At 40.0% G+C, this 25,677-nt stretch overlaps 1 protein-coding gene across 1 annotated transcript in view; it reads right to left on the bottom strand.

The window, feature by feature from the left end:
• The window catches only part of T265_02676 (hypothetical protein), a gene marked incomplete at both ends in the record, with an annotated part of 55,397 nt that extends 31,242 nt beyond the window's left edge, over window positions 1-24,155 (bottom strand). Inside the window, 2 exons of the mRNA XM_009166978.1 lie at window positions 9,507-9,680; window positions 23,791-24,155. Of these exons, the coding sequence (XP_009165242.1) occupies window positions 9,507-9,680; window positions 23,791-23,968 (352 nt within the window). The remainder of the gene's footprint in view (window positions 1-9,506; window positions 9,681-23,790) is intronic.
• Between the last annotated feature and the right edge of the window lie 1,522 nt (window positions 24,156-25,677).

Here is a 25,677-nt window from a genome sequence, read left to right as displayed (position 1 = left end):
AATTTCCTTTGCGGTGAAGGCCGTAACAATCAGGTACCCACAACTTGGCCAACATCACGAGCAAAAGAATATATTAAGTGGTCTTCCACTTGCCCGTGTTCCTTCGAAATCCTACTATCATAGAATATCTTGTTTTAACTTTTCGTTACATGTGCAGAAGACACAATAAAAGCATTAACTGACAAATACGGTTCCAGATTAGAAAAGCTGAAGGCGTTCTTATGTGAATTTTACTAGTAGATTGGAGGAAAAATCATGAATGTGAAACTAATGAACACCAATACTGTTTAATCTCGTGCGTCACAATTATTTACATGACGCGGATTCTAAAATGAAACATATTTGGCAACTCCAAAATGTATTCACTTGCCTTTTAGTATGGCTTGTTGGCTCTAGAATCTTCCATTAGTTTTACAGGAACTTCAAACTCCAAAAGTGCGAATTCTGTCATTGGTTCAGCACAGAGGAGAATATGAACAAATGGGCAGAGGATACACAAGCAAGTTAGACCAACTTGCCAACAATGAAGGCTGCTTAGTCCCGGTCCCTTTGTGATGGGATTGGAATCCTAATCAAGAACAAAATGTTATGCATAATCGCGAAGTCCATTGCGGAACGTCAGGTAACCGAGGACTACTTGCTACAAAAAGGGTGTCAGTGCCCTTAGATAACACCAGTCCGGCCTTAGCTTGCCATCAGCTTAAACAGGAACTTTTTTGATGAGCTGACAAATTTCACACTGCGTTTTGACTGGACTGTTCTCAATATTGCCTAATTTCAGGTCCGGCATAAATATGACGAACAAACTTTTGGTCTTAACACACTCTCAGGGGACTCCTGATTAATCCATCTCCTTCTCAGCCTAAGACACTCCGACCCTGAGTTTCTTCGGACCATTCTAAGGAAGTTAAGAAACCCACATTAATTTGTGCTGTACATTTACGCGTTAACTACAAGGTCTCAAATAAACGTTATCGGAAACTTTAAAAAAAGGATTTCTCCAACAACCGTTTTTTTTACTAACTCTGGCTTTTAGAATTATTCTCGCTCGTTCAACGTTACTGAATGCTTAACTTTCTCGCACGTTCTCATAAGGTGTGTTTGAGGAAGAACCCGGATGGGATACAAATCGAATTATTTTGATTAGTTGTCTCAGTTCACAAACTCAGAGAACACCAACTGTGCATAAAATCTGTGGGCTTAGAAAGCAGTGAAATATTTCACGATCATGTCAGTCAGACTGAGTCTGCTTGACCCTAATCTTATGACCAAGCTCGCCCGAACATAACACACTATGACTGCTGTTAAAGGTCATGTCAGTTCATATATTATTATCAGGATTATTTGTCCTACTATGTTATGGAGAGTCTCCATGGCGTCTGTGTGATCCTTGAAACGAACAGAAACGTCTATTGAAGGAGATGATAACGGGCCTTCTGAGCTTATGAAACAACAGTTAGGCCTTGTTATGAATAAAACAACTGCTAAAAGATCAACCAAACTGAAGTTAACCAAGAGCGCACTGCTTTGCTACACATGAATACACCGGAAATGCCATTCCAGCTAGTGATTAAACGCTTGCAAATAAGTCCCACAGTTCGAGATAAAAACCGGCACCCAGGTGTGCTCCCTGAGCCACAAAACTTTTATGCACTGTAAAATTAGGAGTACACTTTTTTTCAAAAATTTCGGATTGAAACATGCTTTGAACCAGAAAATACCTTATTTTAAAACTATGGGCAATATACTCGATTCGACTTCTTGATTGAGGGGTGAGTGTAAGTGATCCACGAGCAGTCTAAATCGTGTTAGCCTGAGGTACTGCAACAATAGGAAGTCATAAAAGACTGATGAGCCAAGTATGATAAGTTGGCGACACTGTTAATGTAGCGAAGTAGCCTCAAAATGCTGCCGTTTTTCATAGCGGAATACATTCAAGCTAAAATGGCGTCCAATTAGGTTTTCAACGGAGCCCATATTACCTTCGGTTTCCGCCATTTGATCACACAGTTGGCAGTTCGTTGATGCGTTTGCTTATAATCTTATTTCCTAAAATGTTTACTTGTTAAAGATAAATAACGAGACGCTCTTAACCGGTGGTTTGAAATTACTATTGAGCTTGCAAAATCACAGCGAGGAAAAACGTTGACCAGCACATTACCAGTAGATGACCACGCAGGCTAAGCTTACAGGATTCCGTTTTTCAAGTGTACAACGCTAGCTTTCTGGGAGACTCTGTATAAAGGAAGGTCCTATGGAAATAAGTTTTCTAAAAGCGGTGGCAGTTTTGTATTGCAATTCATCCACAGAAGAGACTTTTTGAACTGTAGAAGAATGGAAAAACTGAGCTGGAACACAAAAGACAATATGATTTCCTCAACCGCCAGAGGTAATCGAATGTGTACGCATTCAGAGTACATATCATCAACCGTAGTTAAATTCCATCAAGATTGTAAAACATCAGGTGAGATGGATACTGTTTACGGTATCAGCGAGTTCTGTTCTTTGTTTCTACAGAGCTCACTTTGTCTATACCAAAGTTGATGAGGTTCCACTCTAACCCACTTCAGTCTGCAACCAAGTATGAGTTGTCCCCAAACCCTTGCTGAGGATAAAAATGCTGTTTTGAACCATTTGTGGAAAACAATATTTTCCTTAGTCTCGAGCGTGCTTACCGTGTGGGCGAAAATACGCGAGATGTTACTGAGTCAGACTCACGAGAGGTGGCACATCATGTTCTTACCCTTCATGCCTACCATACCATACGCTGTGAAATTCAGATTAATAGAATAACTTGTTTACAAAAACCTTAGAGAAAACAACTGACGGTGAAGCTGCTTCATTTGAATGGGCGACGAGATGACCGTTCACTCGATGGTCCAACTTTATGAGAAGCACAAGTCAGTTTGTGCAAATAATTCTGCATAGCAAGTAGAATAAATTAAGGGTATTTAGTTAAACTTTGAGTGGGTAAAAAAAAAGCTCAACGGGGATGCACTTGATATCGCAATATCCTCTGCAAACAAGTGTCAGGTAAATGGTCAATGCATTCAAACTTACCCGGTGCAACCTACATTGTTTTCAAAGTGCCCGGACAAACGCATTAGTAAATAAGGATCGCATCCGAGTAGTTCATTTACTTCGCCTAATCCCACAAAATGTGATACGTAACGTAAGATGGCCATAGTGTGAGTAACTTTAAACACTTTCCGTTAACAAAGAAGAATATTCGGTTACGGACAGTTTTGGCGCTCTGCTTCGGTATCCCTTCATTAAGGTTATCTGTTGCATGCAGATCTTTATGTTGTGTGCACATTATTTCAAAGGTGCTCTGAAGGAGGGAACATTACCACGGGGTTACTGCCAACAGCGAATCCAATGAAAATAGTACACTGACAGTGAACATACAAAAATGTACAGTTACGACATAGTCAGATTCCTCCGCAAATTCCCGTTCGATTTAGATACACACAACCATTATTTAAATGACTTGACAGGCCACTTCCGCACCGCAATCTAAAAAAAGCAAATCTGCATAATGGTTTTTTTTCCACATCCAAGGCACAACAATCCGAACGGAATTACAGCACTCTGAGATGCGATTTCACTTTGGTATTTGTAATTTGATTCGCGCACACACTCCGCCTACCCTTAACAAGACATCAAGTGCGATTTATTCTATCAAATATACTTTTTGCCAGAACCTAGAGCATTCTTTGATGTGGATACAAAGAAAATGTGTTCTGACGGAATCATGGTGGATGTTTAATGAATCACAACTAAACGTTCAACCGATACAATGTAAATCCACAAGCTCTAAACGATCGAAATAAACATTTTCATGGTTTATCGGGCGCAATAGTAAAGCAATGGGTGGATCCCGTGGAACCACAGGTGAGGAATCCACGGTGCTGAAGTGAGAAAGTTCAAAAAAACTTCAATCGCTGCTACTCCAAAACACCTCATATCCTAAAGGCAAACGGCTTCGTTTCTCTAAATTTACAATAAGAGGACTGTAAACTAGTAGTGCCACTATGCCGAAAATGAAGATTTAGTAGAGTACAGAGTATTGTCAGACAATTTTATTTTACAAGCAATATGTTCGTCCACCGTCGTGTCCAGAGGCAAGCGCTCCATTGAGATTCGTTTTAGCGGATGTGAAAAGAATGGACACTTGGCTCTTTGTCTAAGAGTTCTCCCCTTGGAACATCTTACTATCCTCTGGTTAAATCGCCTGGTATATTTTGTTGGGCTGTGAAAATTGGTTGAAACCAGCCACTGACTTATTATGAAGATCGTCTTCTCACTAACGAGCAGTTTGAAAAATTTAAATAAGCATTCATTTACTTGAAGAAATTGATGGTCGAATGACTCCTGCAAAACTTTGATCGGATCATGTGTTTCAAATGACACTTGAACAGCTGACCACTTAAACCTTAATTTGAACATTTACCTGTAATAATTTTGTTCCTAAAAAAGCTGCAGTTAGGTATACGGGGATCCGCAAATTAGACTTCCCGCGTTGTGAATGTTGCCTCGCATCCAGATTGCAGACTTCGGACAAACAATAATATAAAATCTAACACAGGACTCGTGTCAAATTCAGCTAACTTGTTACACTAGAGGCGAAACGCCAAAAATGCTTTTTGGAGGTCACTCAAGGTACCTCCTTACCTAACACTTCTGAAATAGGGGCTTATCAGACTCTCCAAGATCGTGGGACGTGAAAACGCATGCCTGTTCCAGAACCGCATCATTTTGTGCAATTTCAGTGCATACTTGTGGGGAGATAATAACGCCCAGTAATTTGTCACCGCGAAACACGAAATGGATTGCATGAACTTTATGTGTACTTAATTTGGAGGCAATCAGGCTCTATATGAGATGTTTTGTGTGGAGAGACTCATCTTTGAATATTCCAATTTAATGATGATAAGGGCCAGGGGAACGTTATAGCAAATGAATATGTGAATGATGGAATATATAAAGGTAATCAGAGAATTATATGGCGAACACGGTAACCGCGTGCTTCGCTTGAGCTTAAATCATTTAAGCCGAGTACGGTTTCTTGGAAGTTATAAGAAGGTGCTTGTCAGGGAATTAAATGTAGCTTGAAAGATAATTTATCTCCAAGTTTGATGCAAACAAAGCGGAACATCACCTGTGATATCGCTCTTGATCAAGTCTTATGCGGCTGGGACGAACAATGAGGACAAGCATGAATAGATTTAAAATTGATGCTGCTAGCAATAGCGGAAACGACAACTTTCCACTGTCCACTCATGAACTCAAATTGCCAATGGGATATAACTACTTTTTTGGCTTTCTTTGTTCACACCTCATTGATTACATAACAGCCGGGCAGAAGAATTTTGGGGCTTTTCGGAGTTTCGTTTAGGCATTATTTTATTGCAAATGCCATTTGATATAGTAGGATAGAAGAAAATGACAGGCGTCCCAGAATGCCAAGGTGAATTTAGTCACGTGTTAACGATGTCATGTTTACTAGTATCTTTCATACCAAGTGGAACAGATAGGCCAAAGTACGCGGACAAAACTCTGTAACAAAACTCCGTAGTTTGACGAGTTTTTTAAATTCAAACATTCTGCTTATTCAGGTGAATGTTCCTTAATGGTCACTCGGACAAGGGTGTTAAACCATACCTAGCCCGATAACTTTCACCTTTGAAAAGAGTAAATATTATAAAAACCAAGTCTAATTACACATGTTAAAATAAATCCCCTAGTAGTAAAAGCCTAATTAATCCTTGAGGTTGATAGTGGCAAATAAAGTAGCTATCATATGAGTTATTTGCCGAACGTCCAAAGCATCCAATTTGGAAGGACGCAATTTCTCCTCCATTCTCTTACTGAGTCTGGCCCATAAAGATATACCTCAAACTGAATCATAAAAATTTAATGTAGACCACCATCGCTTGCTTATTCTAACAAACCGGCCACTGGTTTATTCCATGGATTAACAAGCCGATCCTAGCAGCTAGATTGCAAGCGGTTCATCGTCGGTCAAAGTGAAATCAGTGCTGAGTTGGGTTGACCGTTTCAAATTGTGTCCAAACACTGCTTGTGGGTAGATCAATTTTTCGTTTTGGAATAACTGCTATCAGCACCAGCACCAGCACTAACAGGTACTTGGTTGACTGTTTGCACTTTTCACTGGAGGATTACGGAGTTCATAGAATATAACATTGGTAGAGATTCTATACCAATATCTTTGTAGCTCTTAAACCTGTACCTGATCATTCGAAACGCCCTGTAGTTTAACCATTTCAGCTTACAAAAGCAAGTACTTGGCAAACGTACAAGGTATCCGAGACATACTTCTTTCTAGAAATCTATCCCGTTAGGTTGACGCATCTCCTTATAGGTCCATTTAGCTCAGTACTGTAATTCAAATATTTGTCCTTCATATTCAAAAGTCCGAGGCTAAACAATTTCATCGATGTTTATGCACAATTCAGTTTCGTTACCATCTATTCCTACTGTAAAATTTGAGGCTTATCCCAATAGTTTCAGATTGAAATCTGGAAACCAGCTTATAAGTTAACCTGTTTTTATTAAGTAGCAGTTTGCCGTAACTCTGCGAATCACCAAAGATGTGCCACTAATCCTGAAGAGTAACTCCCAGAACCCTTTGGTAATCTGGTTTTCCTCAGTAAGTAAGTAAGTCAAAAGTTCTTTTATGATGTTTAGTTTCCTCATAGCCTAGTTTCTGTTTACACCTTTTGTAATGATAGAGCTTATAGGTGCCGTTTACGTGAGGCTTATCTTAGAGACTTAAGTCCACTTTTTTTAGTTTCCTATGAGTTTATCTCACGGGAGCATGGACAGAAGCCCTGGAAAATGGCTTTGAACCAATATCATTATTGTTTTAAAAAGTTTCCTTCCAGATCAACTGACAGGGAGTTGAGCACTGGTAAGTCATACTTAGTTGGATCCGTTTTCCTCTTTATTCAGCCTCTCAAGCACTAAACATGTGCAAAGCGACGTCTTTAAGCAGGAAGCCAATCAACTTTACTGGTTCAAACTGGTTTAATGCATGTAATGGCTTGTTACAAAAATTCATCCATTTATCACCCCCAATGATTAAGTACACATGGCCTACAAAAAAGGAAGTTCCGTCGGTAGTGTTTTGCCTAGGTTGAAAGCAAAGTTAGCTATTGTTAGATCTCATTTTACCGGCTACAGACTAATCGCCATCTGAATGGTGATGGATCACTCAGAAGTGTGTTGGTAATATATTTTTAAGTGCACATGTAACCTTAAATTGCAGAGAAGGTTGATCGGAGATTCAACGTGGTAGCGTCTGAAATGTTAATGCACGTTGTGCACATCGTCCCTTGTAAAGGCCCCGTGATAACTACAATTTGACTATCTTGAATTAGATCTCAGCCTCTCAGTAACTGCTACGCTGGCTAAAGATGAAAAAAATGACTAGATTTCGTCCCCAAATGGTGGATTGACAGAGAATGTACTTCTAAGCGGGGGTGTAGATGCTCGTGGGGGTGGGCTGTATGATATGCTCACGTAGAAATCTGCGACATTCAGTTACTCTTAATACCGAAAAATCAGCTGTATTCAGTTGGCAAAAACACTGAACGTTGTCGTGTTCTGGATTCAGGCAGAGCAATTCCGTTTACGTGCGTGCGCGGGCGTTGCAAAGTACGAAGCAAATTCACAATCCTTAAAAAAACGTCCGACTTATTGATCTGAGCGTGTCTTGTCGTCCACTCCCGCCTGTCAAACGTAGACAGGTTTCCTGAACTAGGGTGACCCAAAAGCTATTCTTTATCGCGATTGTTTTGAATGCCGACCCCTGAAAGTGGACGATGGATAGCAAGACATATTCAGGAGCGGGCAACTACCAACTACCAATCTTATCCACTAGCCGGCAGTTCAGGTCGACTGACGACGGTGGTCTGTAGGTGCTCTCTTCATAGGTGGGTCTATAGCCGTAGCAACTGACGGTAAAGCGCTGATTGGCCCGAACGACCAGCAGAGACTCTGACTGCAACACTCAATGTTCCCTTCCCACGAGTTGCTGAAACACAGACACACACATCTTATACAAGCAGGCAATCAGGAGTTACGTAGAATAGATTGCTCTACAAAACGACAAAGTAAAGCTTCGTGAATAGAGAAAAGATTTGATTTGTACTGTAAGTTGGGTTGGCTTGTCCCAGTGACTACGTCCGGAGTAAACAAAAGCGAAATGCAGGTGTGCACAACTTTAAGTAGAGGCAAGATAAAATTAAACTGATCGTTCTGTGTATTTGTATAGTAGGATATGGTATCTTTGGTGATATGAGAACAACAAAACTTGTTTTTGCAATGCTTTACGAGGACCAGAAAAAGTTATCCTTTTAGCTGTTATTTAAAAAAATACTCTAGTTGCTAACAAGTGAGGAATATGCCCAACAGAAATAAGTAAACTCGATTGTGTCACATTTAAAAGTACGATACACTGATCCTTCTTCAAGGAGAGCCAGACGATCTATATAGAACGTATGCTCTTACTGAAGGTCCTTCTGTCGTGAAAAAAATGACAAAATCTCATTCACGTACTTCTGCAAATAGTGCGGACGAATTTGGAGGTAACTCATTTATTTGGGCATTATCAACCCAGATTATGAGCGCTGTATACATCAGCTTATTTTCAGATTCACTTGTTTCTACAAAGTTTTGTCGAGGTACATCCGCCGTTTATTCTCTAAATTTGAGTATTATTTATTTTGATGCATCAGGTTGGAGTCCAAAATTATATCAAGAACTTCAACCAAACCAATTTTTTAAATTCATTTTAATTAACTGCCTACCTTGGCACACGCGCTCCTCTCCTAGTATGCAGACGCAAGATAAGCCATCTTTCGAATAAAAAGTGATAGTGGATGCCCGTTAATGGGGGCCCGTGATTCAGGCCATACCATTTTCAACTCATCTCAGGTGTTTTCCTATCTAAAAATAGGGAACTTAAAAGATCTAAGTAGAAGTGACATTGTTTCTTGGGTCTATTCATCAGGTAACCGTGTTAATTTGTCTGGTAATCCATAAACAATGACAAAAATTCACACGAGACTGAATTGTGAATTTGTGTGTACTCATATAACCACAGGAGCCTGTTTTATGAGTAGGCATTTTCACTCTTTCCATCTGTTTCTTAAAATAAACCAATCCATCTGCGCCAAAGTTTTTGTGTTTTATAGTGTTCCCTGTGAAGATTGTACCCCTAATTTTAAGTATCGATTTGCAAGAAACAGCCGTTGCGCATCGCTTGACAAAGCTTATCTTAAATGAGGGGGTAATGTGAGTGAATTCACGTGAGCTACAGGAAAGCATATCGGACCTCGGGAGTGCTAGTGTCGCAATTGTGTAAAGTTAGTGTGATAGCTAACAACACGGGATTTATTTGCAACGGTGATTTCAACAACTGAACCCTCTAATGAAATACATTTGCACCACAATCAACGCGAACAGACAAGGAAACTCACATTCACTGTACAGAGCTAAAAGAAGAGATACACCAGCAGCCACCATAAGTACGATTAGTGTGACATCTTGGAGTGCTGCCCACATGAGTTGTAGAAATGTCTTAGGGGGAGTTGGTGGAATGACGTTGGTCCCAAAGACTTCTCGCCTCTGCGTCAGTTCTTTGTTGAACAGTCCTATCAGAAAAAAAGAATAAGGTCGTTACTTAACGATCAAAAAGTGTTTATTTACAATCGCCATTCTCAATTTTCAATGCAAAATAGTTCCCTTTGGATGTTTATTTTAAATACAAATTCATAGCCTGCAGGCAATTAGATCAGTATTACCAACCATTGGAAATGGGCAAAAATGCAATTTAATGGAATATTTCAGACACCTTCGGAACTTTAAAGTCGCCAATCTGCTTACTATTAGAATGGTCAACTTGATACATTACTATCAGTATTGATCCTAATCGATTGAATCCAAGCAACGGCAAGGTCGTCCCTAATTTTCCGCGGGATAGAATACTGACATGTGATAACCAATCGATAGCAAAAGCAGGGTGGCAATTACCTCTGTCTCATTTACCGGGTAAGTAAAATGAAAAGCGCAGTCACAAGGTGAAGGAATTGGCTGAGCAACTGTAAATTCTTAATGATCCAATTTTGTTCCGCTTACAAGGAACAAGCTGAGACGATGATTGTGTTGAGATTTAAATAAATAACTATCAAAAAATAGTTTCCAAACTAAGTAAAGATCGCTACCACAAATAACCTAGAATAATACTTCTGCGTCCAGTAGAATTCCAGAAAGCTTCAGTTAAGCCATCATAAAGTAGAAATGTAGAGTCCAGGTACTTAGGGTTGGAATAGATGCTTGGTCGCAGAGGAGGTGGAAACGGTCCCAAGCAACCGATGAACAGGGAATTCTAACAAGTGATCAGTGTTTTAGTTACGGCTGCTTGAAACTGATTGCTGCTAATTTCACTACGCTGATTATAAAGAGAGGCGCGGCTTTTCATAACTATATCACAGTAAATGTGTGGTTGTATTCCAGCCATGTGAGTGCCTCCGGCACAATTGGAAGTCTTCAGGTCAGCCAGTACCATTTTGCAAGATTCAAACATAGTGTAGCCTATTTGACAACTCACGCACACCTAATAGGCCTGAGTAAGGGAAAACTTCGAGTACAGTTGAGCTTCACATGACCCAGCCAAGACTTATACCGTAACTATTCGCACACACCTCGAATCCATTGTCTGCTGGTAATCGGGTCATTCAGTGGCAAATCGCGTTAAAGTTTCTCAAAATACCGTGGTAGTTGGTTTACTGCCTGAGTGGCTGTTACCCGTTTCGAACAAAAACTTCACCGAAACTCATATTCCAAATCATGTACACTTGTAGCAACGGGGGAATAAACTAAGGAATGTGACCATGAAAATGAAGCTTCGGATGCGAACACCGCATTATTTACCGACCAACAAGTTGTGCATGGTAGGTCTTTCTTCTGAATAAACTGTATTTTATAAAAGTATTATATTTCAAATGTCGATGTTACCAAAACCGATTAATCCCAATCGCAACCAATCATACGAAACATGATGCCAGGAATCGTGTAGAAGCTCGAAGTTCAGTATTTATAATGAATGTATGAAGTGCCTACTAACTTTGCAAGTCGCGTTTTACACATCATGCCTGCGCACTTATTTAAATAGGTCACCCAGCCCACTCAATAAATGTGCGATGAAAATGTTCTTATAGCAGAGTAGACATTGAACCTTTTTATCAGGAAACATTAAGAAAGCAACTTGGAAAATATCTGTGTGACATTAATTTGTTTTGGATACCGACAATCTAAATCCAAATCATGTGCTACCAAAAAGGTTCTTCTTTTATTTGACAACCAGTTGTCTCTGGTTCGGATGAGCAATAATTATGTCGTTGCCGCTTAATCTGATAAGCTGAAACCATGATGGAAGGCTCCAATAAACACAGCGTCATTGTTGCGCCCGTTGTCATCTGTTATGCCAATATGACGACCTAAGTTTCATCATAAGGACGGTCAACCGATGGCACATCGGCGTTTGTCTAACTCACACCGAGTGAACAAGCAAACATGTTCAGAGATTTTGGGAAGATTTTGTCCTGTAAGTGCAGCCAGTCTATACTGAAAAGCCAAGAAGCACTGTACAGTTGCTTCATCCTTGTTAGGGGTCAGCAACAATGCGCATCACATGAAACTTCAAGGAGTCTCGAAACCGCGCTCTCCCGGCTAGTAGTTGGAACACTTAACCGTTTGACCACGAACGGCTGGTCAGCAGTGTGATTAACTGGCATTCAGATAGAATATATTGCCAGGCGCCCGTCAGTCATAGGACCCACATCACGTGGTAACATGTGCTGACTGGCTCCTTGGGCAGTGACTCCTCAGGCGGAGGTTTCACTCACCAGGTAAATTCTATGCTTCGCCGATATCCCAAAATCGTCTCACACTACCAACAGCTTAGAAGTAGCTCAGAGGAAGAACAAGTCACGCAAATAAGTTTGCACAAGCAAGTGAGCAAGTTTCCGCTAGCAGATTAATCATCCATTTTATTCCGAATCTAATACAAAAACATCAGTACCTCATCTATTTTATTTGAAAAAACTTCTTATCATATAAAACACTGTGTAACCAACAGGACTTTGCATGTTGGCAGCGTAATTAGTCAAAGACACCAAGTCATTAATTGCACAGGAAGTCATAATTATTAAATATTCGACACTCTCAAATGTTCTCTAAAAAAATTTGTCTCAAAGGCAACTGGCTTCTCAGTCTGGAGTTGCAAAAAGATGCCTGAGAGGACAACAATACCAGGATACCACCCTCAGTCTTTATCACACTTAGCTCTTATTTCAAGGGATAGGAGACCAATTGACAGAACAAATACTGTGCGAGAATGAAGCAGAACAACCAAATTTACAGGCATTTGGGTTGTAGCGTAGAAAGCTATTTTGTCTCTCCATGATTTTCATCACACAGTAAATTATTAGGAAAGTAAATTAATAAAGCTTAGCTTTTTCCATTTCAAACGAGTAAGGACAATTTTTGACAAAATGGAGGGCATACCAGCCATGATACGACCTCACATTCTGTGTGCAACTAGCACTTCGCACAATCGATTTGGGTGGATGGCTCCGCCCAGTTAGAATAACCTGTGGAGAAGTGCAGAATCTGACCATAATAAAAATTAGCTGCCCTGTTCCTATAATAGTCGGTTGCATTCAAATTAATTAGCCTACGTATGAAACATTCGCAACGCATTTCCTTCCGCCTAGCATAATCATCTTAAGGACAGTGCTGAAAAACACCAAGAGTTAAAGACATTGATCTAAATTCATAAAACCTGACAAAAAGTGGGCAACTGTTTAGATTTGTCACGTATCAAGATTTTCAGTTCAGACAGAGCCTGTTTTGGCAGATTCACACTGATTTACGAAACTACGTCTATTGATCACAAGACGAGCTCAAACCTGAGCTTCAATGGAATTCTAGGGTATAAAAAGCTGCCGGCTTTTAAAGGTAATACACTTGTTTTCTGAATAACAAACGCCGCAAACGTCACTGTCACATACCAGCCATCGTCAAATTATTGTTCGAAAACGACCATAATCACTGACATCAAGTTTGGGATAAAAGAGGCCGTCTTTATCGATTTGCAGGCTGCCAATTCATTGCAAACCAAAGTTGCGGTCACTTGTGTTGAAACATAAAATCTTTGCAAAAGCTCACTCTTGATAAAAAAGTTATCCTTTCTTTATCCCTAGGTGATTATTGCGCCCAAAGTTTATTGCAAGAAGCCTCAAACTTACGCTGCGCTAGCTGGTGCCTTGAGCCTCAACATATGCACTAAGAATTAAACTGCTGCTTGCTCGATACATGAAGTCGACCTTTGAGCTTTTCGTGTGAAAATTTACTTTTCGCAGATTGCTTCCAGGATACCTAAATTCGCTTTGGTATTTGCTATTTAACAATTGTTTATGACATTCTTCAGTAGTAAACAGTGTGTCAACCTGATCCATTATTTCCGTGGAATGCTTATGAGCTCAACTTTAATGAAATAAGAAGAATCCATACGTCCAATAAAAAAAAGTAGACGATCATCCAGATAAACAAGTAAATTATCAGACTTATTAATAGCAATTCTGTGTTTGAGTATCCAAGCTTTCCTTTTTGTCAGAACCTCGTGAACCCGGCTAAACTTTGCTCACTGTTAACCTGAGTAAGTAAGTTGATGTACTAACACCTCATTTCGTAGTCTTGAAAATGAGAGTTATCCCAGATGATTTGTGGATGAATCTAAATCAACGCAACAGTTCCCTGTGAAACATCAGATGAACTATCTCACCTTTGTAATTTTCTGGCAGACCATATCAGAAATACCTTGATTTTGGCATAACCAGCACGAATCTTGGTCACACTCTGGAACACAGCCACGGACGGTAATTGTCTACACAACTTTTGGTGCAACCGTTCCATAGAGTCATTCGAGGAGTACCATACTGCGTACCATTTAGAAACTCATTTGGTTGTCTTTTTTGACATACGACGCTTTGTCAGCGTCCAACACTGGCCATTTCATGAAGCGAATGTCCAACCAAGAATTAGGAATGTTTCATATCTTGAATCATTTGTCTCCGCCTCTATATTTATGCGGATATCTTAAGGATCTATGGAAAGTAATTTTTACTTTAATGACCGTGTCTTCAGACTTACGCGGCTAAACGTTTTTTGCTCAGTGAGCCATGTCCACGTTCTGTTTGATTACAAGTATGGAAATTTTCCATCAGTATATCTACCAGGAATTGAACTATTCATAGATTGATAGATTGACTGAGCCACCAGTATTGTTAACAACTTATACACCAGTTTCAACCAGCAGGTAGGTTACATAATCAGCAAAATAACGGTGGCTAATGCATTATCCACCGAGCCATCAGACAGATGATTCATGTAGCTTACCATGCAGATATATTCCCTTCTCCAGACTTTGTGTTTTCTGTTAACACAAGATTTCCAGTTGTGGTGGTGATGAACCGCTTATTCAACATCACAGGGGTTCCATGCCAGAGTTATTAAGTCTAAAGCTTAACAGAACCTTTCGGTAGATGCTAAAAATCAGAACTTACATCTACCAACACTGTTTGGTTGTAAGTCGCTTTAGAGCAGCAGACGTACTTCTTATCCGTAAAAACCTAGAAGTTAGTGAACAATCTATAGGAACATTACTAAATGCAGAAGTAATCTGTAAAGTCATCCTCTACCTGACAGTACTCGAAGCACTTAAGAACATACTCCGATGTGTTGCTATTGCACCATATGGAGTTAAGGAGTGTTTCGTTATTTTGGCCAGTTAACAACAAAATCGGCCCCAAAACTGATGAATAATTCCAATTTATCAGTCACACGAATTGTGACTGTCTATCAATTTTAAAAGTTCAACACCAAAATCCACATCTTTCCGAAGTGAAAATCGGTCTTCTGAAATGAATTTTCTCGACATTAACGCAACGTAAACTACTTTTATCAGGGAAAGTAATGTTGTATTTCCGTGTCCTAGAATTATGCTATGAGCGTAATAACTTTCGAGCATCTAGTGATTGAATGATGCGGGTAGATATTAAGGGAAAAAGCTTATGCCATAAGCAGCGTGGTGTGTGTAATCGTGCAATTTATGCTGAACAAGAGGATTGGACATGCTAATTAGTGCCGTTTAGAAATGGGCAAAAAATCTAACACCAGATTGCTTTTAACTTCAACACGGTCCAGTGCTGGGTAGTTCCTGAATTGACTGCCGTGAAAAACGACTGATTCACATCTTAAAAGCTTGCACTTATTAATGGAACTTGTGTTAGTGGGTTTAATGAAACAGCTTCAGAACATTCATCTGTGGGCTGAATATAGTGTCAACATTTTTAGGAACCACAGGCTACTGTCCGATGACGTTAAGTAAAATGCGATTCGCTATTGGCAACCCTGCCTTAATCTATGGACCTTGGTATACGTAACCACATGATTTATTCGAGTTGTGAAAGTTAGGAAACTGTACGTTATCCGAAAGTAGAAAAAGATTGACTGAGATTCGCCAAAAACCCTGTGATAAGAATGATAATTCACATACTGACGGGAGCTCTCCGGCGACTGCTTCGTCCTGCTGAGAAGTACCAAGTACTGAATTTCATCCAGTACTACAGCTAGTGTGAACAATTTTGTGGATACTGTATATATTATTGATCGATGTAAACTGTAATTTCGTAAAGAAAGCATCATAAAAGAGAGTTTTATTGAAAAATTCTTTTGAATTTGACGTCATTAGAATCGGTCCCATTTCGCCACTTCTTTCAGATGATACGGAAACCATACAAAGGATATTGGAGGTCAAAGTTTTGATTTAATCGGAACCACAGATGATACACAGATTACTTGTATGCCGCCGACAGCACGCACCTCTTCAACCTTTATACATTATTCAAACTGACAAAAAGGGACATGATGTCGTTAACTCCTTAAGCCGCAAAGATTATTATCAAATCACTTAGTCGTCTATTAGAAAAGACTAAAAGAAGACGCGGAGTAGATATATTGCATCCACGATACTCAAATCTAATTTAATAAAATAATCGAACGTGTTTTCCGCTTTGTGAGAGAGAACGGTCTACCATCCGACAGTTTCAATCTTGTTGAGCCCGCCTGATCACGTGCCGAAACTTCCGAAAGAACGCTTATCAAATTCATCAAAATGTAGCAGGTATGATGAGCTGCTATTCAGCAAATCCTAGCACATCATTCGTATAAAAATACCTTCGTAAAAATACCCTTATATTAATTCGCAACTGTAAAATCAAAGTCACCCACAAATTAAATAAAACACTGTACACAACTTTGGAACAATAGGTTTCCGAGAAGAAACCCAGATGAATCCATTCACTATGAAAACCTTAAGTCTTTTTTCTATACCAGTACATCTACAGACTTTATCGCTAGAAATAAGTTTCAGGCTTTTTACACAAAAAAACAGCGAAGATCACCTCCGATTTCCGCTAAAAAAAATCCCCCCTTCAATCAAAAATATCTGCTAGTATTCTGTAGGGAAATCACTTATGGCGAAATGCATGAAACCCTTTCAAATTTTTCCCCTCATGGGTATTTGAAAGAACCAAATCTTTGAGAAAAACGGATAGCTGTGAGTAAGTGTCTGGAATATATAGCCAAAGTAAGTAGTGAGTTTGTCGATTGGGCAAATTTACAGGACAGCTACCCTGTAGTAGCCGCTTAACAAGATGCATCGGGTGTGAACTTTATTGCAAAATGTTTCGGGGTTTTGCTTAAAAATAGATCAACAGCCATCAGAAACATATTAGATATAATGACGCATCCGGTGGGGTGCATATAAGATACAGAGATAAAGCCATTCTGGATATACATACCTCTTATCCAGAAGCTACACAAACAGTTGTTCGACATTCTTGATCTTGATCGTACGACCCTCACAAACCATCTTGAAGTTTTATTTCAATTCGCAACGCCTTCGCTCAACGTGTTGATGAAAATAACAAAATTTATTTTGGTGGTATCCTTTAGAAAAAGACCAACTCAGCTCAGTTTTATTGCCGTGACCCAAAGATCCAGATGTGTCCTTAGAATACTTGAGAGTCCACAGAAAATGTTTTCCTCGTCCTTAAAGAAGCTCGCCAAAAGATTGATTGCATACTGACAAGAAGACAGCTTAATTTGTGCCTTTACGTTTGAATGAGCGCATGCTTAGACATAAATACGCAGCTAGAATACAGAAGATAATTTAGAATATTAGAGCACAGTCAATCTGAGCATCCGAAACAGTACAGCTCGCATATTTTCCAGACTGAACCCACTTTGGAAAATCCAGCCAAGGAACGCACGCCTTACATCCAAACATTTTTTGTCTTCTGCGCAAAAACGAACAAAAGACTCAATGTTAGGCTGTACAACTAGTGTACATTTTTGAACATCTCTAATGCTCGTACTCAAGCGGACTGAGCAACAATTTACTCCGGCCTTAATATCTTATAAGTGACCTAATCCGCGCTCTACTTGATTGCACTAGGCGTTCGTGCGTTTTGCTTTTTTCTGATTAGAGAATAGTTACTAGAATCAAATTTCTGTTTATTCGCTATTTAGAGAAAGCCATATATTAAAATGAAACTCGTATTTTTCTGTCTCCAACCAAGTGCAGCCTAAAGAGGATCCACCGACCACAGCGGTTAAATACGAACCTTCAACCATGATCAAGTGAATCAAGTGATTGTACACAGCCGCCGGGACAAGTCAACCCCTCAATTAAAACGCAAACAAATTAAACATCCCCGTTCCGTCTGCTGGTACTATTCAGATGCATCTGTCACATATATGAAACTTGGAGCATTAACCTTGGCTCTAGAGATGTAGGACAGGCCAAAAAAATGAAAAATTATTTCACAACTTGCTTTCATCACCTGCCACATGATTAAGTGCAAAACAGCACACAAATTTTTAATTCCTATTGTCAGTACGAACTTACTAAAAATCTGCGTGGTCACGTTAGGCAGTCATTTCCAAGTCAACCTTTCGAGCACAAGGAAACTTAACGTGGGTCACAAGCTTACCCTATATGAAAGATTTCGTTGGCCCAAACAAAGAGCTTACGACGCCAATACACTGTTCTACTCCTATTTACCAATCGCAAGTGATTTCTCTTGGTACGTTGACTCTAACAGTCCCATGATTACTGTTTTTTTACTTTATAACTTATGCAAAGGCAAGCAGCGTAATGTTTTGCATTTTTTAAGATCTACATGGACACTTAGGAAAATTGGCTCTTCGTCATAAAAGATTTTCAAGAATGAACAAAACGGATTTATCAGACTTGTTTGCTTGTACATGTAGTTTATTGCATCAAATGCCTTCTGATTTCGCGTCCAAAAATTGTCCCTGTTTCGGCCTAAATATGTAAACATCTTTAATTTGCATACTGTCACGCCTTCTGTTTCGTTGTTTTTATGCACTACGCTACATCTCGGCGTCTGACGTTATCTCTAGTTAACCTAAAATCCTCTTGTAGTAGAACGTAAACTAATAGCATATGGACCATTTTAAACTTGCCTACCTTAATAGAAGATATCGGAACGAATGAACTTCTACGTTATCTTTAAATAGAAGCCAGCTCAAATTTATCTATCAGAATCAGTGGTCAAAACAATCTCCCACGCTCTTGTAGTGCCAATGGCACGCCAAAATCCACGAATACTTATTTTCAATTTGGTAATGCACATGAGAAGTGGAAATATGCTCCGTTTTGTGTATGGACCACCTGTCTTCAAAACGGAATAACAGACTATATATACCTAAAAAATGTCCTCCGAATGTTTCAGAGTATTTCTGTTTCTTGAATTATTAAACAGAAAGCAAACTATAGACGGCTGATTTGCCTAACCCTAAGCAGGTTGCCTATCCTACCTTTTCTAAAAGTCATTTAATTGAAAGTATTATTTGCATTTTGAGTCAGTGCTGACCTATCCTTTAGAGAACTGGGGCACACGTGACACGTTTTGATGGACGAAACAATTACATGTCCACTGGTCTCTAACTTCTCCTTCATCTATGTAAAGAGAAGCCCAATAACATAAACCAGATGTGGAACACTTTTGCAGCTAATCAAGTCATTTGCGTTTGCGCCATATGTGATGCTAAGTCTGTTGTCGTAAAAAACTTTGGTTACGCATAATCCGTAGAAATCATACAGTAACTAGTATTTTGTCTTTTGGATGGTGTTACGTGATATTTTCTTACGCCATCCACTTTACAAAATAACCAGTTTGGCTCAGTAGCGGCAAATATTAAAGTAATAAGATGTTCAAAGCCATCATTAAAAGCTTATCATTGCTTTACTTCCTAATCGTAGGTAATCACACACCACGGTTTGTATGACACATAATCCAAGGTAACGTGGCCTAAGTTTCTGCTTTTCTTTAGTCACCCATTTTGGTGGTAAAACGGGGATAACTCAACATTGTAAGTTATGCGTGGTAAGGGATGAGTGCAGATGTTCGGGAAAGACAACCGAGTAGCGGATTTTGTTAATCTTCGCGCAATCAAGACGACGTTCATTGCACAGAAGTGTCACTGACCACACTATTGAGCCAGATGTTTCAGCGTTTTCAATCACAGTTTTAACGTTTTCAGACAGAAAGCAGGTAAGATAATGACTAGCACAGCTGGCTTAAGTTTTAGCACTCTGATGACAAGTTTGCTGCTGACGGTTGCCGTGGCACTTCATTGTACCTACTACTAACCAAGTTTTTGAGATAAATAGTTGTGCACCAAGAAAAAAAGATGATGTGCCCATCGCAACTTAAACGGTGCGACCGTCTTTCTTATCATCAGCAAGCTGCCTATTCAAAATTCATTTAAATTGCCTGCTATTTTAAAGATAATACACCTTACTTTAATGAAAAAATGAACAAACCCTTGACAGGTACGGCGGTAGCCGCTAGCTACAACTGCATCAGTTTTTCAGATAACAATCAAGTGTGTGTTGGTGTGACCCTAGTGGCTCATCTGAAAAATATTCTGACTTAATGGTGAGTATGTTTTGCGTACATGCATCTAATCGATATTCGAACCTCAGACATAGATAATTTGTTTACCACAAGCCATCAGATTAGACTAGAGTCGTGCTGATATATGAACAAGAACGAAGTTCGATCAACTGAAAACGTAAGCCAAGCGGTTCACTTCCATTACAGTTATATTTGTTTCGTTAACTTTATTAAGGATGCACGTATCCACTTTTGACATATGTGCGTGACAAAACGAAATCTATGATACCTCGCATGGTGTAGCACCAGTCTGAGAAGTATTAGTCTAGAGGCTTGGTCGAACGTTGATTAACTTACTTTATATTAACGCCATTGCCATCAGAAACGATCTTTGATGTAAGTAATTTTTGTGCCGTTAAATGGATATGCACCCTTTTAATATAATGCGTCTCAATGATTCTTCTTCTTAAGCTGGAAAATGTAAGGTATGTGATGAACAATCTAATTACAGCAATAAAAGGCCCAGTCGCTAATAGCCAGAACGACACTGTACAAACTTCTTTGGAATAGAAAGCCTAAAACCAAATGTTTCAGGAGCCGTCAATGATCTTAAGTGACCAAGCTAATTCAATGAAATGTGTCTCCAGCGTGTGCTTCAAAAGACAGGATTCTTGTGACGACTGGGGGAGTACCACGTATGTCAGGTCTACCTTGAAACCACCCGGGTTTTTGTCATTTCTGGACGTAAAACGGTAATAAATTATGTCATCTATCTCAAAGACCGTACAAATGCATTCTGCAGTAGCCAGTGAACAGCACGTTTCACTGAAGCAAACGAATTGCAAGATGCTTAACTAATTACCTTGACAACATAATCCTTCTTTTTATACATATTTTGTAAAAAAATAGGTAAAAGTTTCCATTCCACAGATTCTGTCGGATGTTTTTCAGATGTGATAGCAAAGTGTCGTTTTCACTTTTGCCAGAAAGATCATCTTTCCTGCTTAACAAATCTCGGATCTTTTTTGCTAACAATGCAGGGGAAACATGAGCAATAGGTAACGGTATTTCACAGGTTTTGGGTCTGAATACATAACCTGCGCGACGTTACGGTAAACAATGCAATCTTATAACCCAAATAGTAACAGATGAAAACAGTTTTGCGAAAAAGAATAGTTGAATACCTATTTTGCTGCAGTGTTCCATTTTATGGTTGGTGATAATCGCCATAAATAAAACTATAACACACAATTGGGATGACAAAGCAGATTACACCATGAAGGAGTGCTATTACCCTTAATTTAAGATCTTATATTGGTAGTGGGCTCCTACACAAACCAAGCATCTTTGTGTGCTTGGAACTTCAATTGCATGCGTAAATTTATAAAAGACATGATGGTCTTTTCACATATGTTTTTTTAACAAGGTGTTTTAATTTGACTTCAGTACAGCTGAAGAGACAATAGTGATCATAACGATACGGTCCTGCTCGTTTAATTGGTAAGCAAGCCCTAAGAAATTCCCAGTAACACAGTCTATGACGTTGTCGTTGCAGGCGTACATAAATACTTTATCTTGGAAAGCGTATTTTTAAAGCCTCTCATGGTAACACAAAGTGTATTCTGACGCTTTGATTAACCGACGTTTTAACCACTTCACGATCAAATGGGTAGAATTCTCGCCATTCATCTTTGGCGGTCATCAAAAGCGTCAGGTATGAAAGTTTTTGCGTTCACCAAGAGCGCAGGTTTTCACTTTTTACCTACAAAAAGTTCACGGAGAAAGGTATCCTTTGGCAATCGATATAAATGTTCCCGCATAGCCATGTTACCCACAGTTGCACTATTATGGAGGCAATCGTGAAAAATGAATTCTAACCCAACCCATAAACTCCGTGTATACTGCAAACAACTTCTCTACCTCTAAAATAATATAATCTCCCAGTATGCAGCATCCACCATAACCGGTGAATGCATCAGATTTTCTGATTCAGTTAATGGTGAAAACATGAAGTCTACTCTTCTACCATTCTTCAAATTATGACACAGGCGTTTGAGTGATGCTGATGTACAAACTGCGGCTCTTGTTCCAATGTCTAGCACTCAACGTCGTGTACACGCGGTGCTGGTGAGTAGGAATTACCACAATTAGGCCACACATAGGAAGACTTTCTGATAGCGCTGTGTCCAACTGTTTTGGCTACCTATATTCTAAGGGTGACCTAAAAAGCTTACGGCGCCTAAAGTACCACTAGTGACAACCAATAGCTGATTTAACATGTTGGGACTAGTTTGTCCCATAGCCTCTGGTATTTCCTAAGGTGGAATTTCACTACTGCTTGCTTTTTTGTGGGCAGGTCCAGCAAGATTGAGAATCAGTTGGACTACCCTTATTGCTGATGAATCACATGTGAGGTTCTTGTACGACTTACTCGAGATGGGTTAATGTGGGTAGTAACTGGGTATTAATCATGCTTGATTCAAGATTTCCAATACGTGCCCAAAGGTTTGTTGACAGTGTCTACAGCTCTCTGGTTTAGCCGGACTGACTGGCTATTTTTCATGTGGGGTAGAGAGATTATGGGAACACAGTGCAATTTTTATAAGCAAAACAGCGATTAGGCAACAAGTGATACTTGGTGTTGTTGAATTGTAAGAGAATTCACACGGTTTACACTGTAAAAAAATGCTCAAGCCATCTGGAATCTGCGGGTAGTCATCAACCGTTTTTGTCTTTAGCAGGCAATTAGTAAAGACCAAAATGGCGATGGTCTTAGAAGTAAAAACTGCTGCAAATTGCAACTGACCCGTTTAAGGTCGAATTTCGCACCGCTTACTCAGACGGCCAATGTGCGGTTTGCGAAGTGCGGCAGGATCTACTGGCTCCGATACCTAGACTGTCACGTGCTGATTGTCTACGTCACAAAATGATATTATAAATTCTTTTAAAGGCTTCAAGTAACTCAGGGCTAATGATATCTTTTTCACCTGAAATTCCAGCTTCATGGCCCAGTATTGAGGATGGGTAACACGTTTATCCGGTGAAGGATCGTCTCTAGTGGATAAGTCTGTGAGCTCCGTATAGACCCAAATCTAGCCTGCCATAAATAATCCATTCACTTAGGAGAGTACAGATAGGATGACTGGACAGCTTTTAGCCCGGCCTAGCACTCTTCCACCCATACAGATCGGATGAGCTCCCCTTGCATCGTTGTGGCGAGCGGAAGCCGCCTGTGAAAATGTCTGAAAATGTTTGAAAAAATTGTCACATATTCGTCCAGCCTAAAACCGAAATTCGCCAGGACTTTGTGTTTACTGTTATTCGTGCCGACCGTTGGGGAATAAGTCAACGTTTCCAACTTCAATTCCCTTGGGAAGTTAACGTTCCTTAGATCTAGTGGTGTCGAGTAAACCGTTTCCATGATTTGACTTGCTTGAAAATGATTGCGAATGATATGTTGCCTTAGAATCATGTTTGCAGCCCATTTCAGCAAGCCACTGAAGTCGCCAAAAATATCCAGTTATACTTGGCGAGTTCACATTTTAAGCGGCTCAGTGACATGAAACTAAATATTTCACACACAAATGTTACGACAACTCATAGACATACAGCTGTGACGTTTGTTGCCCTTGTAAAAAACAAAATTTGATTGATACGCTTAAGAGAATCTCCAGAACCTTTAACATTTTTTCTAGTGATATGTTTGATTTACCTTCTGTTGGCGAGGTCCTAAGACGTTTGCATAATCCAGTGACCCCGTCGTATTTCCTTGTGATAACATCCAAAGCTTCCGCTCCACGCAATTGCATGAGGCCCTGGAGCTCTTGCATTGTGCAGTCAAACTTATCTCCAACGCCACGGGCATTTTGTATCGAGTGTCTGTCCCTCATTTTTGACAAAACCTCGTTCGGTAGAAGTGTTATGTGAGAGTTTGGGCACACAGATTCCAGAACCAGGGTTTCATACAATTCCAAAGCAGCATCCCACTAAATTAGGCAGAAGATGTCTGTTCCGCGTTATCGTGTTATCGTTCATAAATGGAAAATTTACACATGAGATTGTGACACCCGCTCTACACGATAACGAACACCATTTTGAACAGTCGCGGGAGAGTTCATCTCTACATTGAGGATCTTTATTCAGTTAAACAATTCAGTTCATTATTTATTTTTTGGAATTCATAGGATCGTAACATTTAACAAGGTAAACAGAATGACTCACCTAGGTATAATTAGTGTTTGTACATATCGACTATGCATTAGCTTAGGTTATCACACCCGTACAGTAAATGGCGAATAGCCGTAGAATTGTAGACAAGGTGTAGTTGCAAATTGGCGAAGGTTGCGGTATAAGTTGCTGGTACTGCAGGTCGTGTGCGGATTTTATTTGTAAAATTAATGTGAAGAGTTTAAAAATATTTTTATTCAAAACACCTAACAAAATACTAGGCAGGAAAACTCAAAGCTGATTCCTTGTGGAATTCCACGCCCCTATTAATGTGCTTGAAATCAGTTGGAACGGTAAAGCGGTGCTGTGGTGTAATGGCTTTCCATCCTCGTCAACGTTGCAGAGGAGTTGAAATTCGGCTATTGCTTTAAATATTTTACTTAAGCTTGCGTTCTGTTGGGATTACATGCCGGTGGGTTTCCGAAGTCTCGAGTATTTTGGTCAGTAGTTACTGTTCCGCTAGACAAATATTTCATGTGGAGGCCGATCGCAAGCCCCTGGAGTGAATCAACCTCCAGAGATCCTCTTGGAAGCCGTCAAGACCACAGGCTGGAGATGGGGCTCCTAAAAGCCTCACCGTCAAAATGGATCCCGGAAGGTTGGTGCAATTCCAGCGTCAGAATTCTGTATTGCGGAAGGTTGCAGCCACTTTGTTCGCTGGAAGGACTATTGAGAACGACGAGGGGGAGGGGGAATCGGAAAAGTTTCAGGGTCACTTCGATCGGCTGATTTTGAATGAAAGTGGCACGTTTTCCTGGAACGCCACCAATTCTTATATTATGCTGCACGTGATATCCCGTGCCCTGTTACGGGGGCTGGTATTCAATTGCCATACACAGGATGATCCAAGACGTACGACTTAGTTCTGCAGAGGACCTACTGGCCCGGGATGGGAAGTGAGTTGATGGATCATATGTTGTTCTGTAAGTGGAAAGTTGGGGACCTGTAGAAAATTTGACCACCGTCCAAGAGCGGACTAGAGAGAAAACGGCGGGTAGAAAGGCACGGCCATTCTCTGTTTGCGCGAAGTTCAAGTGGAAGGCTCATCAGTGTCCTGGAAGGAGTGGGCTGGGCTTTCGACGGAAAGGCCTGTTTGTCAATACCGACCGCCAGGGGTTGTCCGTACAATTCAGGAGCGCCGGGGACTGAAGAGGATAAATAAGACTAAGCTTTGGAAGTGGCATGATACACACAAAGAGTGGCCGAATAGGCAAGCTACTGGAGCTGACTTAACGGTTGTTAATTACGTGACGTAATTATTTGTTTCCCTATTCCTCAGACTAGTTCATCACCCTTCCGTGACTGCTTAAGTTTCAAGACTGAACCGTTCTATTTTATACAAAGCCGACTCTACCACAACCATTTCTATAGA

This window comes from Opisthorchis viverrini, assembly GCF_000715545.1.
Source record: "Opisthorchis viverrini unplaced genomic scaffold opera_v5_34, whole genome shotgun sequence".
Taxonomy (NCBI): Eukaryota; Metazoa; Platyhelminthes; class Trematoda; order Opisthorchiida; family Opisthorchiidae; genus Opisthorchis; species Opisthorchis viverrini.
Note: the sequence above shows the minus strand (reverse complement) of the source record. Positions and strands in the feature narration are given on the sequence as shown.